Source organism: Calidris pugnax, unplaced genomic scaffold (assembly GCF_001431845.1).
Source record: "Calidris pugnax isolate Ruff unplaced genomic scaffold, ASM143184v1 scaffold198, whole genome shotgun sequence".
Classification (NCBI taxonomy): Eukaryota; Metazoa; Chordata; class Aves; order Charadriiformes; family Scolopacidae; genus Calidris; species Calidris pugnax.
Window position 1 is genome coordinate 1,548,573 of NW_015090925.1, and position 16,155 is coordinate 1,564,727.

The 16,155-nt window shown below is 42.1% G+C and overlaps 2 protein-coding genes, 1 long non-coding RNA gene and 1 other non-coding gene across 12 annotated transcripts in view; 2 read left to right on the forward strand and 2 right to left on the reverse strand.

Moving 5' to 3' along the window:
* The window catches only part of EEF2K (eukaryotic elongation factor 2 kinase), a 28,887-nt gene extending 27,866 nt beyond the window's left edge, over nt 1-1,021 (reverse strand). For 2 of the 6 annotated variants that reach the window (XM_014951390.1, XM_014951392.1), the window contains exon 1: nt 17-723. The gene's annotated coding sequence lies outside the window, so the exon portion shown is untranslated. Of the gene's footprint in view, nt 1-16; nt 878-960 lie in introns of those variants that run through there. The other 4 variants (XM_014951391.1, XM_014951394.1, XM_014951396.1 and 1 more) reach the window with 4 other exon arrangements.
* A 1,853-nt stretch (nt 1,022-2,874) lies between these two features.
* Nucleotides 2,875-2,956, forward strand: TRNAL-UAG. Its single transcript has one exon. It is a non-coding gene; the product is annotated as a tRNA-Leu (tRNA).
* Nucleotides 2,957-3,974: 1,018 nt separating this feature from the next.
* The window catches only part of LOC106893430 (putative short-chain dehydrogenase/reductase family 42E member 2), a 14,181-nt gene continuing 2,000 nt past the window's right edge, over nt 3,975-16,155 (reverse strand). For 3 of the 4 annotated variants that reach the window (XM_014951372.1, XM_014951373.1, XM_014951371.1), the window contains 11 exons: nt 14,598-14,985; nt 13,988-14,083; nt 12,923-12,980; nt 12,178-12,296; nt 11,172-11,247; nt 9,065-9,147; nt 7,686-7,823; nt 6,665-6,730; nt 5,978-6,041; nt 5,260-5,333; nt 3,975-4,713 (listed from right to left, as the gene is read on the reverse strand). In XM_014951372.1, coding sequence (XP_014806858.1) covers nt 4,465-4,713; nt 5,260-5,333; nt 5,978-6,041; nt 6,665-6,730; nt 7,686-7,823; nt 9,065-9,147; nt 11,172-11,247; nt 12,178-12,296; nt 12,923-12,980; nt 13,988-14,083; nt 14,598-14,939 — 1,365 coding nt within the window. In that variant the 5' untranslated portion in view covers nt 14,940-14,985 and the 3' untranslated portion in view covers nt 3,975-4,464. Of the gene's footprint in view, nt 4,714-5,259; nt 5,334-5,977; nt 6,042-6,664; nt 6,731-7,685; nt 7,824-9,064; nt 9,148-11,171; nt 11,248-12,177; nt 12,297-12,922; nt 12,981-13,987; nt 14,084-14,597; nt 14,986-15,446; nt 16,150-16,155 lie in introns of those variants that run through there. The other variant, XM_014951374.1, reaches the window with a different exon arrangement.
* The window catches only part of LOC106893433, a 3,613-nt gene continuing 2,221 nt past the window's right edge, over nt 14,764-16,155 (forward strand). The window contains exon 1 of the long non-coding RNA XR_001413072.1: nt 14,764-14,820. This is a non-coding gene — a long non-coding RNA (uncharacterized LOC106893433). The remainder of the gene's footprint in view (nt 14,821-16,155) is intronic.

The window sequence follows — 16,155 nt, forward strand, 5'->3', positions numbered from 1 at the left end:
ACAAACCTGGTCTTACCAAGTACAGATCTTCTCATGAGAAGACTTTACTTCAGGTTCCTTCCAATGCATCACTACCGCAAACACCGTGGAACAAATCACATCCAGTCTATCTGCAAGCACAGCATCGCATTGGCCAGGGAGAGTTAGAGAGCAACGACGCAAAGTGTATGAAGGGAACAGGAAAGTCCATCTGTGCCAGCTCAGAGAACGAAGCATTTGAGAATCAAACCCCTGTGCAAGGAAACACACTGCAGCTTCAAACACACAAACGGCTTTTAGAGCTACAAGCAGTAAAGCACAGGGACAACCCTTCTGAGTCAAGTTCACCCTTCTGCCAGACACGCAAACGAATACTACGTTAGCGGTAGCCAAAATACAGTGGTATTAAAGGACAGAAAAGAAACTTTTAAGGTAACTTTAAAACGTTCCTGCATTGCCATTAATAGCCCTGTTATTTCAACTGGCTTTAAATACACTTAGCAGTTAACCATCACCGGCTTTTTGTAAACATTTGGTCAGTACTACATGTCGTTAATCAACCCCACGCTTTATGCATATCGAGGCATTTGAAAAGTTACCCGAATACAACCAGTGCTAAAAGCCGCCCAGGGCCGCCCGGTGCGCTCCGCGGCCCTGCGCCGCCCGGCGCCCCCGCCCCTCCCCGGTCTCCTCCGGGGCGCCTCCACAGCGGGAGACGGGACTGCGGCGCTTCCGCGCTGGGCGTGCCCTACAATTAATTGCACTGGCCTGCAAACACATGTGGATTAAACTATTATCTCCAGGCGCAAGTACAGGAGTGCTGCCCAACTCAAAAATATCACGTTATCAACTTTAGGTCACCGCAGAAACTCACGCCTTGGCCGCCGGCCTTTTACACGGTTGGTCACCATTTATCTCAAATTAAAACCCCCCTTTCCGCCCTCTGCCCTCGCCGGCCCCCGCACCGCCAAAGGCACCTACCGGGTGGGTGCAGCCCCGCCGCCGCCCCGGGTCAGGCGGGCGCGCAGCCGCCGTGCTGAGGGGAGACAGGCAGCGGCCCCGCCCCTCGCCTCGCAGGCGGGCGACGGCTTCCCGCCCAGCGCGCGGAGGGGCGGTGCCTGGCGCTCGCCTGAGGGGACGTTCCGCTGCCCGCCTCGAGCCTCCCGGAGACTTAATTCCTGTGAGAAAAACGTTGAAAATTTGAGGAGAACTACCTTCCATTAGCATCGTTAAGTATTAGAGACGGGGGACGGAGGGAGAGGAGGTATGCAAAGAGTCTGCCGCTTTCACTGTCGTTTCATCTTGAATTCATGTAAATAATCCTCGTTAGTGCTTTTTACCATAAACAAGGGTTACAAAACTGAGAAGGAATATATGTGAGTAAGTCCTTTGTGACAGAAGGATGGTCTCTTGTGGCATTACAGGCACAAAATACTCTTCAAAGAGGGAAGGCACACTGAGAGAAATGCTGCTGCAGGGCTAGTGCTGAGGTAATCTTCAGGAAGACGATTACTATTATTTAATTAAGCACACACTGACTCTGTCAGGAACACCCACCTACCACCCCCACCACCTACATAAATTAAACAGTAGCTTTAGCTTGGGGACTGGAGGCAGCAGCAAGGACACTGCCTGCCATTTGAGGGTTCCTGTAGTTTCGGCAGTGGTTTCCAGTGCTGTGCTGAGGACCTCGAGAACCTAAAGTGGAGGCTAGACCGAGCTGCCGTTTCGTGCTGCTTCTTACAGGCATGTTTCTGGGTAGCCTCAAATTCCTGCAGAGTTTAAGCTCACATTCAAAACATGTACAACGTTTGAAGATTGTGCAGAAAACCTCTGAGGTCCTACTCATCTCCCAGCTGCAAGTCACTGTTGTAAGTATTAACAGCCATGGAAAACAGTGCTTTTGCCCCATCAGCACCAGAGCGCAACCTTCCCATTTGTGGTTCTGGGGCAGCCCCCCCCACCAGTGCCCGGGGGGACAGCTGCACCCGCAGGGCTGCCCTCAGGCCTGGGAACAGGGCAGACTCCTCAAACTGAGTCTGAAGGCCTGGTGGAAGCCAGATGCCCGGTTCCCACTGCATGAAAGCGTGCTGATAATGCTTAAAAAAATTATCATCTGCTATTATAGGCTACTGATAGTGGTGGAATGCCATTACCGGTGTGATAAATGAGCATAACTGAGAAAGTCACAAGAGTAACTTGTGCCGGGGGCCTCCCAGTTCGGTGGGAATGGTGCAGCTGAGGACACAGCGTGGGGCTGAGCCGGCAGCTGGCTGGGAAGGTCACTGGCCCCGCAGCCCCGGAGCGGGCCGAGAGGCGGCTGGCTCCCCGCTAGGAGCTGGGGGCAGCTGGCAGGGGATCCTGCTTGTAGGGCGGGAGCTGGCCGGGCTCTCTTTCTGGCAAGGAGCTGGGGGCTCTTGCAGCTGCCAAGGCCCCAGCGAAGGGCTGCCCGTCCCGCGCGGCCACGGCGGGGCAGGGCCATCCCCGGAGTGGCAGGTCCGCGCCCTCCTGAGGACAAGCTGGCACTCTGCTGCCGCCGCCGCCGCTGCGGCGAACAGGCCCTCGGGCAGCGCCTTGCTAAGAAGCCGGCCCGTGTCTGCCGCCGACACAGTGCCTCGACGGCCGGGCCCCGGGAGAGGAGGGAGCCCGTGGGGCTGGCCGGGGCCCGGGGAGCCTGCGGGGCCTGGTGCGGGGTACAGGCGCCGCCAGCACCCCCGTTCGTAGAGGCCTCTCGGCGGCGAACGAGGCGGCCGCGCCCGCTGCAGCCGGCCTCTTTCCCCGGGGGGCGGGTGCTGTGGCAACGCAGAGACGGCTGGGCCCCGTAGGGAAATGGGTGGGGAGAGCCACGGCGCCGCCCCTGTGAAAGAGGCCTGGCGGGGGCTATAGTGCACAGACGGTAGCGTGGCCGAGTGGTCTAAGGCGCTGGATTTAGGCTCCAGTCATTTCGATGGCGTGGGTTCGAATCCCACCGCTGCCAGATTGTTTTGTCGCTGCGGCAGCTCCTTTTCGCCGCCCGACCACCACAAACACCGTCGCGGCGAACGTGGGCGGGCCCAGCGCCCCGCGTCCTGCTCGGGGGGAGGCGGGGATGTGGCCAGTCACGGTCAGCAAAATCGAATTTCAGAAAGTTGTGGTATGTGCTGAGGGTATAGCCTTCTCTTCCTCGCATGTCTTTTGGCTTAAAATCAGAAATACTAATTTTGGCTGTTCTGTGGTTGGGTTTCACCACTCTCAACCCTCAGGCCCTGCACCTGGCTTTTCCTGCCTGGTCTGGACTGAGGCATCGTCTGAGTGCTCTCGCCTTCTCCCGATTTCTCAAATCCATCCGTGATAACCGCCCCACCGCCCCCCGCCCCCGCCCGTGATTCCTGTAGCTGTCCTGCCTCATCCCTAGTCCTGTCCCCTTTCCCAAACTTCGCTCTTTCTGTTTGCATCCTGCTCCCGATTGTTCTCTCCCCATGTTACAGGCTGGAAAAGGTGCAATGAGGAGGAAGATTGCTGTGATAACTCACCAGCCTGAGTGGCAGATGGGAGGGCGTGGGGACTTCCAGACCCCCAGCTTTTCAGGCCCATTTTAGCTGAACAGTAATTAAAAAAGCACATTGTTCATTAGCTGTTGCAGGGATTTGCTCAGTACAACTGCTATACTTTAGGTGAAAAAACACAGTTGTACCTAAAGTTCAGCTGATAAGCAACTAAAATGTGTTAGTTGTTGATCTCAGTATCTACAGGAGCTAAAAGAAGCAGTGCAAAGGTTAGTGCAACCCATAGCGGCTGGTTCCTCTACTATGACATAAATGCACTTAAATAATATAACTTAGTAAATAACTTCCAATTTAACTAAAATACAGAGTTTTGAACTCATGAAAAGCCATACCTGCATGCATCTCCTAGGCCTGAGAGGTGCTGTCACAGACGGCTCTGCACCCCTGGAGTAGGGTGGGGAGCGGTTCCACAACAGTTTGCAGAGGCACAGGACTGATTTCAGCAAAGTCTCAAGTACATATTTATTTTCCCTCATATGAAGTGATACAGGTAATTCACAAAAGAATTCACAGTGAACTCCCTCTCTACGGCTGGTATGTGTTATTTACAGTAATTTGTTCTGTCCATCCCTTTTCTTGTTCCTCTGTTCCCCAAGGCAGTGAGCCATGGCAGCAGCTGTAGTCAATCTTTTTCCTTATTTTAGCCATTTTTCTTCACTGATGAAGCACTCCAGGCTGGCTGTAGCTCTTTCTGCAGGTTCTCATTTACTTCAGCAATCAATTCAGAAAGTTGGTTTTTGGTGTGAAATAAACATGCAATAATTTTGATTCCAGTGTTTCAGCGACTTGGCTGTAATTTTAATTTCACAAGTACAGCTGATGATCTGTTACAATTTTGTTTTTAAGTCTAATAAAAACTGCCTATTGCACTGGAGCCAGTAACTGTTGAGATTAGAATGATCCAGGTAGCAGTACTGTGAGAACGTGCAGTTTATGCAAGTCAGTGCTGTGTTTCTTTAAAAAAATGCAAAACTGAAAGACCATCACATTTTAAAGAGAGAATGATCAAGCTTACACTAACAATTAAAGTAAGCAGAACTTTGAGGAAGATGTGATGATTCTGGGCTTCTGGTCTCGTTTTAATGTAATGGTCCACGGAATCAGCAAATGTAAACTTCTCTGGGCTGTATCCTAGCTGACTCCGTGCCTTGTCTATTCGGAATGTATGGGTTATAGAAATGTTCTGTACCTAAGACCAGAAAGTCAACATACAAAGACAGAAATACATAGGAAATATGTCTGTTAAAGGAAATGTAAAATAAAATTTAAAAACCCAACAACCACAACATTATATTAATATCCTATTGGCACGTCACATTATCTTTAAAACTGTTCATTCAAAAGGAGAATCTTGAAAGCCTGAAGAGGCAGTAAAAGCTGCAAAGCAGAATCTTCTAGTCTTGAGAACATCCATAAAAATTGTTCTGCACTCTTGTTTATGTACCTAAGAAGGCAGATAAAAGCCCTCTCTTAGGTGCCTAAGTACCTTCAGAAATGGGGGCCCAAGTGATCAGCCAAAGCCAGACAGGGCCTTGGAAAGAAAGAGCTGAAGCAGCCTCTCCCAGATTGCAAGCATAAGCTCTTACCTTTTAAAAGATTATGGTAATGAGCATAAAGTAGTACTGGGTGGATTTTACTTTCTACTGACTTAATCTTAAATTGTACCTTGGTATTAACCTGTATGAATGTATGCATCCTATGAGAATTAAGGGGAGTTTACAAACAAAGACTTTACCTCATTTCTGGTCAGCAGTGGAGACAGTTCAACAAATGGTTTCAGCATCAGATGAAGGTATTCCATTATCATGGCTGCATAACAAAAGATTTCTACTTGAAGTAAGAACAGTAAATTCCAATACCATTATGATTTTGGCATATCTCGCACTGAGAGCTCAGGGCACCATCACTAACATCAACAGGGCTGCTTGCTCACAAGGGAGTGGATTTAGTCTTAATAATTCAGTCAGTCTGAATTAGGGTCCTTGTGTGAAAAGGGGTTGGTGACAGTTCTAGTGAAAAGATTGTGAGATTTCATAAAAAATGTGGTAACAACAAAATACTCAAAGTTGGATTCTCTCGTAGCTGTGCGTGGGCTTGATTCTGGAGTGAGCATGGGATACAGGAGAACAAGAAATCCATCCATGCAGCAAAGCAGGTACTCTTCAGTGTATTTCATGAAGTCATGGATTAACTCCACAAAGTTATATATCTGTTAAGTCCTACATAAAATCTGTTTTTGTGGGACTTACATAACAGATCATTCTGGTTTCAACACACTGCATAGAGCTGAACTTCACCCTGAACTGCTGCACACTAGATGAGCCCACAGCATATTATTTTTATACATGAAACTGAAAATTGTGGGCAAATTAAAAAAAAACAACATCTTATATTACACTTAGGAATGAGGGTAGTGTGGACAGGAAAGAGAAATGTTGATGAAATATTTTTACCTGATGCATAAACTAAGGAAGTAGGAATACGTATCCGTGGTTTACTGCAACCTAATCTTTCAAACTGAAAGACATTTAAAAAGCAGTGAAAACAACAGAAACCTCAAACAAGTTTTAAAGTTTGGATACAGAAGATATTTGTGGAAGTATTTACGGATAAAACAGAAAAAAACACCATTGCTGTTACTATTTGAGTTTTAATTTTTCAGGGGATTCCAGTTAGTCACATGCAGACAGTACGTAATTTTCAAGTGGCAGTCTCAAAAAAAGGAAAAAAAAAGTGTATAATAATCAAAATGTAACAGTGTGCTGATATACAGTTTGAGCCCATTGTTAACAATAAAATGATCTTTTGAAAAGTATTTATATTACAGATTAATAAGGATTTATATTTTTTTGTCCACCCAAAATGTATGCCCAAGAAATGAAGATAACAGCAACTCAAAAGAGCATATTGGTTTAGATGGTTCTTTGGTCTCAATGAAGACAGTTGCTTTAATGCATTATTTTAGATAGCCTTTGTTTCACCACTAATTACAGAACTTCGAGCTGGAATTAAACCTACATTCAGAATGGAACTCCTACACCCTAAGCAAACATACCAAATGTAACATGCGCACAAGAGCTGGAGTTGTATACAGTCAAAGAAATGAATGTATTAGGAGATAAAGTAGATATTGTACATACAAGTGGAGTTAACCATTCAAAAAGGTTGAATTTTTCACCATCATTAATGAAATACACCTGGCCACTCTGTTAAAGAGGTAGAGAAGAGAGAAATCAGTAAAAATAATACTGCATATATGTGTTGACTTCTTTACCTGACTCGTTATAAATATCTTACAAATAATACTGCAATATAAAATAAGCATGGATGTACTTACAAGCCAACAAACTCTACGTGCGTCTGAATCAGTTGCACTAATGTGTGCACTGAAATGGTTGGACAAGTGGTTTATGTGATTAACATGCCTTGGTACATTTCTTACAGATGTGCCTATACAGAATGGCTATATTGACAGAGGTTACCAAAAGCACTTAAAGCAGTCCCGTATTTCACTTGTGCTGTTGACACAGTCACCAGTGGTGGGACATGTTCGGCTCTTGATCCAGCTGAGGGTCATTGAAATCCGTAAGACTCCCTCTGCCTAACCAAGGCCCAAGTTACCTCTTTCCCTTTTGCTTTTAGGGTTTTAGAAAAAGTAGGTTAATCTACTTTGAAAATCTTTCTAATTTGCTTTAAGGGTACTGCTTCTAGGTCAAATACTAAACTGTTTTTACAGGAAGGAAAAAGATTGCAACTATTTTTGAAATCAATGAACCCAAATAAAATGTGCTTTCATTTGCATATGGTATGGGAAGAACTGATGATCACAGTTCAGAACATTAAGTCTGGATCTATATACAGGGGAACAGGAGATAAATCTACCTGCAAACATTCTTTCCTCATGTTCCAGAAATGGCAAATGTTGTATTACAAAAATGCAAAGATGGAGATATTCTTGCAGAACAGAATATTCCAACTCTGAATACACTGCACAGCCGATGCTGCCGGGTCCCACACTGTTCATACCACATTTGTTAACTAAAACCAGAGACTGCAACATAACCCATGCACTAATTATTGCTACTGCAGTAGTTACTAGAGAACAGGACAGTGGCAGGATCCACTGTCAGATGAAAACTGGTGCTTTTATTGTTTACTTACAGCGATGTAGTTCTTTTTAGGGGTGAGAGCATCAGCAGCTAGAATTTGAGCTTGTACAAGATTTTCTGCGTGCACCCAGTTCATTGTAGCATAAGGATCCCCAAACTTGAAGCTAAGTAGACCTCTCTCAATATTCTTCTGTAGACATAACAAACATGAAACCAAAGCAAAATAGGTTCAAAAATAAGGCACAGTGCACTTTCTTGTCCAGTTAAATGTGGGTTTGTCTCTACTTTAAAAAATTACCATTTTTTAACCAAAACCCAAAAAAATCCATTAAAAACAATCAAGAGAAATCAGAAAGCTCTAAAAATACTACTCCTGAGGAAGGACTTAAGAATGCATTGAACACAATACATCCTGAATTTACAAAAAATACAAGTCTCTTCTAAGGATACTGTATGATTGCTATGATTTTAAAACATTGTATGATGCAAGATACAGTTCTGAATGGATCAAAAGTATTCACAAAACTGGATCAATTTTAACAAATATCTTCAGCTGGGAAAAATTGAATGTAATCATAGGTGTCATATTTTTCATTTAACAGGTAAATTCTAGAAACTGCAAAATTTGAGAGTTGCATCATGGGCATAATAAATAAGCTTAAAGTCTTAAATGGAAATTTTAAAAGATGGCATTTTTTTGTTGCTAAAGACAACATCTCCAGTTTAACTAACATTTGCCATTCTTAAAAATTATTTTATTTAGAAGATGATAAAGTGCATTTTGGCTGACTTGCATATAATTTCCTACCACAGCCACAAACCAAAAATATTTATTATGTGATAAGCTTTAATCTATTCCTTCCTCAGTGCTGTACATAACTTTATATTGTACTGATGCTTTTAAAATAACTGACTCATATAATTCTACATGGATCATATTCTAAACACTGTACTAGTCCTACGATAAAAGACAGCAAGTGAAAAAGAGTAAAACATAAGCACCTTGGCTCTTTGCCCTTCAGTAACCTATTGTACCAGAAGGTGCTTCTGATTCCTGAGCTTGTTTAACTGGGTAGTGAAAGCTGTTAATAGTTGAGACTGGAGATAAGATATTTTGCTGTATCTCTTTTCATTAATATTTTAAACCATTTGGTTTAACTTGCATCTAAACAGACATTTGAAATATCTCAATCTTATCATTACAGTAAGCATTAAATTATAAAGCTGGACTTACATGTGTTTGTATTTAAAAAAAAAAGACTTTAAAAATGTATAATATACTACATTTTAACAAAAGTTATAATATCCTCAACAGGTAATTGAATTGTGGAATTGCTGCCCAATGAGAAGGTCAGTCAATTTATAACACAAGTAAATGATGCTGTCGTATATCATAGACAATTCTGCCGATTAAAAAATTAAAATACATACTGCCAGCCTTGGCAAGTGCCTTTGCTCTTCTGGTCCATAGATTCCTGGCGGGCGGAGAACACACGTATAGAGTATCCCACCTCCTAGAAGAATTGATGAGACCATTCTTAAGTGACTTTCACAAGACTACATTATGTCTTTGTTTGTATGAAACAAAGACTGTGGTAGAAGAACTTTGAAATAAATTTTACAAATTAATACATACCAGAAAGTGTTGAATTAGTAGTTGGATACTAAGTTGGTAGAATCAGAACATGCAAAGTAGCAAGGTAAGATTTGGAGAAGTCCTGCCAGCATGGTTAAATTCGTAGCAATTACTAGATATTTCAAAACCTCTTTCTAACTAGCCCTTTGTCTCTGTGCCAAAGCAGTAAATGAATGTGCCAACTATGGTGATGAGTTTACTGAAGTGAGTGAGTTACTGGTAAGAAAGTGGAACGAAATCAACTAATCTCATACAAAGTTATTGATGGGAACCAGTGACTCATTAGCAGTACAAGTTAGAACTGAAAGTTCTTAACAGTAGGCACAGCCAGCTCCCACTAGAACTGCTGCAGAAGCCCTTGAAAACTTCAGCGGGAGAACGTGAGGACTATCATAAAAATCCAATCATTTCCCAAGTACATCAGTTGGCTGGTTTATCACCTGCTGGTAACTGTTCCTAATAGTACTTGAAAGCATGCAAAATACTCAATCTTGCTATGGCACAGGATTAAAATGGGACATTTGGAACACTGACTGGTTCTAATTTCATTGACAAATGCAAAACTATGTATTTCTCCTAAATTTAAGAGCATCTTTAGAATCATAGAATCATGGAATCATTTAGGTTGGAAAAGACCCTTGGGATCATCGAGTCCAATCATCAACCCTAAAAAGTTCTCCCCTACACCATATCCCCCAACACCACGTCTAAACGACTCTTAAACACAGCCAGGGATGGTGACTCAACCCCCTCCCTGGGCAGCCTATTCCAGTGCCCGACCACTCTTTCTGTGAAAAATTCTTTCCTAATGTTCAGTCTAAACCTACCCTGTTGGAGCTCGAAGCCATTCCCTCTCGTTCTGTCACTAATTGCCTGTGAGAAGAGACCAGCACCAACCTCTCTACAGTGTCCTTTCAAGTAGTTGTAGAGAGTGATGAGGTTTCCCCTCAGTCTCCTCTTCCTCAAACTAAACAGTCCCAGCTCTTTCAACCGCTCTTCATAAGATTGATGCTCCAGGCCCTTCACCAGCTTCGTTGCCCTCCTCTGTACTCGCTCCAGCACCTTGATATCTCTCTTATATTGAGGTGCCCAGAACTGGACGCAATACTTGAGGTGTGGCCTCACCAGTGCTGAGTACAGGGGCACAATCACCTCCCTACTTCTGCTGATCACAGCAGATGTGAAGAGCTGCTGAGAAAAGAGGAAATAAGGGAAAACCACCTTATTTTTAAAACAAAATAATTCTATTGGGATGAAATGCCCATGAGTGACTTTATATTGCTTTATAGCCCTCTGCAAGTATCAAGTGAAGAGAGTCTTTTCTGTAAGTTGTCCACAGCTAAATTTAGCTCAGTGTGACCAGTATCACCTGGTCAGATAGAATCATGTTGCACTTTACATTCATTTGTTTTTGCACTGGCAGTTATAGTATCTCACAGGTGAGCTTAAGTATTCAAGCGTATAGCTGGCTTCCTCAACGTGGAAAACTTCGGGAAACACTAATAAATAATTCCAGGCTGTAGTGTCAGGTGGCTTCTTCAGATCTTAATATATTAGGGGGGGAGAAGGGGTAACAATTTAAATCACCATTCATGTTTTACTTATGTTGCATAATACAGTGAGAGGAAAACTTGGTTTTGTTTAATTTATAGCTGTCTTAATCATTCCAATTAACATACCAAACTCTGCTACCATGGTAAAACCTTTTAGGGACACTATGGGAACTAAGAACAATTAAAAGTGATTTTTAACTGAAAATCTTTTCATTTGTGAGAGGGGATAGATAACTCAGTTTCATAATTGCTGGACAATCTTGTCCACTAAGGACTGATACAGGACATTAGTGAGAGCAAGAAGAGGAGTAGTAAATTCCACTATGAATTCATGCTAAGACAAAAGTACCTGCTAGTGGAGTTCCATTAGCTGCTAGTACCATTTGTTCTGCAATTGATTTGGTTCTGGAATAATGATCAACATGCTACAGAGAAAAAGCAAATATGTTTTTATCTAGTCTTGAAATGACAGGGCTGAGGGGTATCTCTTCTCCACTAGTTTTTACTTAGCAGATGGCAACAAATACCTCGAAATACAGAAGCCGTGTGATACTAGTTTAGGATAAAACACATGCATATTGCTAAGGTAAGCAAGCATTTTTGTTTCTGCAAATCCAGTTAATTAATTTCAGCACATTTGAGAAGCAATAAATATATGTATGTTTGAATCCTGCCAAGAATGTAACTGATCACTACTTTGTAATCTGGATTTCTTTTTCGGGTAACGGAAAGTCAAAAGCCACATTTTGAAGATGACTGCTCTGAATTATCCTGTTCAGTTTCTTGTGGCACTGTCACAGAGAAAATATTATTTGATATATTATTCAAAATATTATTCAATATTTTCTCTATTCATCTCTACTTCTTGAAAGTACTTAATGGACAGAGGAGGGACACAAAAACCAACTGTGTATGCAAAGCAAGCAGAAGTACTTTCTCCGTGTTAAGTGCAATAAAACCATCTAAAAATGGGCTGCTTTTCCAAATCAGCTTTATGCTGACTGTATGTCATCTTCAATAAGGGAGAAACAGAAAAATCATATAAATAATTAATGGCTAAAGAGGCACCGAGCCATAGAACACAATCCTGATGTCCAGGTGGAATTTCATTAATTTTAATGGGACACTATGAGTTATTTTCCAAAATCAAGGCCTTGACAGGAAACAAAAAAAAATACCCAGCAACAAGTTGTGAATAGCTTCTACAAAGAGCGTAAACAGTTTTCTTTCTTGGCACTGGATTCTGGTATCAGGCAAAACATGGTCTTGAGAACTCCAGGCTTTTTCAGAAACAAGAAAGTAAGCAAAGAGGAAACATAGAAATATAATACAACATAGAAATATAATACAAGTACCTTTTCTATAGGAAAATATGGCACAGTTTCCTCATCACCATCTTCAATAGGAAGCCCTCCAAACACCACATTTACTGTACTGGTGTATATCAATCTAGCAATGTTCCTTTGTTTGCAGGCTGCAGCAGTGTAAGAAGGAAATAACTTTAGTGGAAACTGGAACAATACAGGAAAAAGGTTTCTGTGAGCTTTTTCTGAGAAACTGTCAAATCTTAAGAGAGCAAATCCTTCTATTTGGTGATTGGGTGATTTAAAATGTAAAGCATATTTTAAAGGAAGACAACAGTGTAGAACCAAGTGCTGTATGACCCAGCAGATGCTCCTCTGGGCGCCGTAAGCTCGCACTGTGCCTGTGGGAGGCAGCTGCCCGGCTGCCGGGTGGCTGGAGCCCCTCTGCTCCAAGGGCTGCCAGTACCCCTGCACCAGCCATTGGGGAGCAAAGAGGTTTGCTGCTACAAAATACACATGGAAATAGTTAACTCCTGACATCAGTACGTATTCTGACATCAGGTCAAAACTGACTAGGTAAAGCTGAAGTAGCTGATCGACAGTGCTGGCTCTCATATCACACCCCGTAACAGAACTGAGCATCAAAACCCCATTGACGTGTTTCCTCATCTTCTGCCAAAAATATAAAGTATTCAGTAAAAAATAGCATGTGCCATAAAAGCCAAATGGCTTTTTCTAAGTGGTATAATATTTTGATGTGCTATACTAACACCCAATAGCAAGGTTAGATACATACCATCAATGACGAATCTTGTTCCATTAATGTTTATGGTTTCAATCTCTTCTCTGTGCAACTAGGAAAATAAAGAAAAAAATAATGAATTTGTGCATTTTGAAATAATACCTTTTTAATTCAATAGGGGCATGTTATAAATGTGTATAAATGTGGGTTTAGTGCTTTGATTATATAAAAGATAATTTAGGCTGCTGTATCAGACTTCAAGAAGTCAAATAATTATTTTAAAAAATAATTTATTAAATTTTAATATTTTAAAAAAATTATTAATTATTTTATTTTTAATAAAATACACCTGTATTTTTCTGGTATTTACAGACTAGCCTGCTTGAAGCAGAGAATCGCAGTGCTTCTGAATACACATTTCCAGTGATTATACATCTTGCAGCAGTATGTTAAATATCCATGTTTCTGTAGCATTTGCTGGATTGCAAACATCTTTGAATGGGCTATTCTATCCAGCTAAGATAATTACTGAAGTTCCTTTTATTAAATACAGTAAGAAGGGGTCTCTGTGTATTTGTAATTTTAATTATAAAAATTATGGCTCAGAGTCCTACATCGGTACATCCTTACAGCTTCTTACCCAATAGCAAACAATTAAGACTCGAAATACAGCCATTGTTATAATTTAGTTATATAAAATAATTTATAATTTAGTTCAGGTTTTATTCCTCCCAGTGACCTTACACCTCAGTGTTCCACGTGAAAGCTTTTGGGAAGGATCACGATTTTGGAGGGTATCAATCTCCCTTGTCTTTCCTTTTGTCCTCATGCTATTTCAGAACTCTTCAAGGCTGTTTCCAACTCAGAAGCCCGCCCAGGGTGCTGGCGGGGTGTCAAATGGGGGGGGAAATAATTTCACAACTAGGAAACCAGTAGTGTGAGCGGACTGCGTGCAGCTCGCACACCAGTCTGGACAGAGCCATTTATCAAAACAGCATGGAGTGGATTCAGGCTCTCAGGATAATTTGAAGAGATAGAATGTAACATGCTTACAGCATCAAGTCTCTCATCCTCAGAGTGGGCAGTCACGCAGAAAAAAGCAAAACTATTTTGACTCACCTGCTCTCTTCCTGACATTCCATATGAAGCTACATGAAACACACAGTCGGCCCCTTCACAGGCTGCAAATATGGCATCATAGTCCCTGACATCTGCCTGTAATACATAAGACAAGATATTTGGACTTGAAATCAAAGCTGCAGGTTAGCATTTGTCATATAGTGGGTTAGCACAGAGAGAATGCATCTGCATAAATGTACTTACTTTACATACTGGGACTGAAAACTAGACCCATTTCAGTACTTGCTGATAATCATACTTTTCTTCAGTAGAACTCAAAGGACTTTAAAAACATTTGTTAAGCCTCAATACTCCCATATACATTTTACAGGCGATTAAACTAAGGCACAGATGAGGGCAGTGACTGGGTCCTGAGGAGTACTCCAGAGTCAGGAGGTGAGGCGAATTACAAGTGTGATCATTTTCTTTATTTCAGATACACTAAAATCAGTCAACCAAAAATCATGTGGGATATATACACAGTTCAAACAGCTCTTGAAAGTTGCAATAATTTGCAATTAGGTATTTGGATTCTGTGAAAACGAGTGAGACATTATGGAAAAGGCAAATGAACTAACTTCAACTGTTGTGAAAATATAATTTATCATACCTGGATACACACTACTCCATTGGGAACTTCCCAGATAGGCTTGTGTATGTCATAGAGAACAACAGAAGCTCCAGCCTTGGCAAGAGCACATCCCAGCTTGTAGCCAAAATAGCCTCCACCTCCAGTCACCACTGCTCTCATTCTTTTTTCATGCAGTGCTCCAGCATCGCCACTCGCTTTGGAGTTAGTGGTTTGGTGCCAGCGTGTTGCTACCCCACTCAGGGTAAGTTTTCTGTCAGTGAAATACTGTCTTCTGTTACCAGACACAGGTAACAATTTCTCTTCCATGTTGAAAATTGCTCCATAGCACTCCTGGATGCGGACGACTCCAGTGAGTTTCATATTAACAAGCTCTATTTACAGCAGCAAACTTTTACTTTAATGCAACCTGTTTCAGAGAGATAAAGACAAAAGCAAAACACTAGCTACAAAATTTCCAGATTTCAAAGATTTCCTTTAAAAGACCCATTTAAATGTTCTGCTTAGAATCCTTAAGAGTTTGATCATAATTTTCGCATTTTGCAAACATTTAAAATGTTTGTATCCTATATTAAAGGCAGCATCCTGAAAACAAATAACAAAGGCTGCATGTTAAATATTTATTTGCAAATGGTATCCAGAATAATAATAATAATTAAAAAAAATTCCCTAATGCAGAAAACATGAAATTAAATGTTTTCCACAAATGGGTAAAAATTAGAGTAATGGTACAGACCATAATTCTTTATTAGCAGAAGAGAAAATGCTGCCTGTGTGAAATGCCTCCCCTGGTCCTAGTTCAGTTCGTTTTGGTCTGCATCACAAGCTCAAAGGTGGCCTTTAGGGGCCAGATGTGATATAGGGCCATACCTGCGTTTGAAATCTTGAACTGTCAGGAAAATTCTAAAGATGAACAAGTTGCATTTAAGTTTCTGTGCTTAAAAAACAAGCAAGTAGGGCCCAGCAGAACAGCAGCGGAACACAATGTCCCCTAGAGCAAAGGAAATCTTTAATGCTTCTTCCACTTGTCACTGGTTTATCACAAAGATGGATATCTGACAAAAGCAGTATTTTCAATTCCTTTCCAAGTAGCAGCAGCTGAATGTAAATTAAGAATACACTGTGCTTTCATCATTGGCAGTGACGGAGTTGAGATACATGAGGATTTCAGAAGGGAAGAGGAATGTCTGATACTTACTTTATACATTTAGAAGATGTATCAGAGAACAAGGCTATCAAATCCCTCACTTCTGAGGGGAACTAGAATAGAGTAATTGCTGAGTGACAGAACAGGTCAATGAGTAGATTAAGAAAAAAGTAATATTGAATCATTTCTTTCTTAAACATGGAGGTTTTCGCCCATCTATGCAAGGTCAAGGGTTCATCGCTGTCAGACCAGGCGTTTTAGAGGCTGTGGCTACCCATTTCCCCGGTTACCCACACCCCTGCGCCGCTATAAAAGATTAAAAGTCACCCGAGCTCCGCAGGCGCTCTCTGCATTCTCTGCATCTCACTTGCAAATGTGCCAGGGAAGGGGCGCTGCCCGGCAACGCGGGGCCGGCCCCGCCGCCCGGGCTGG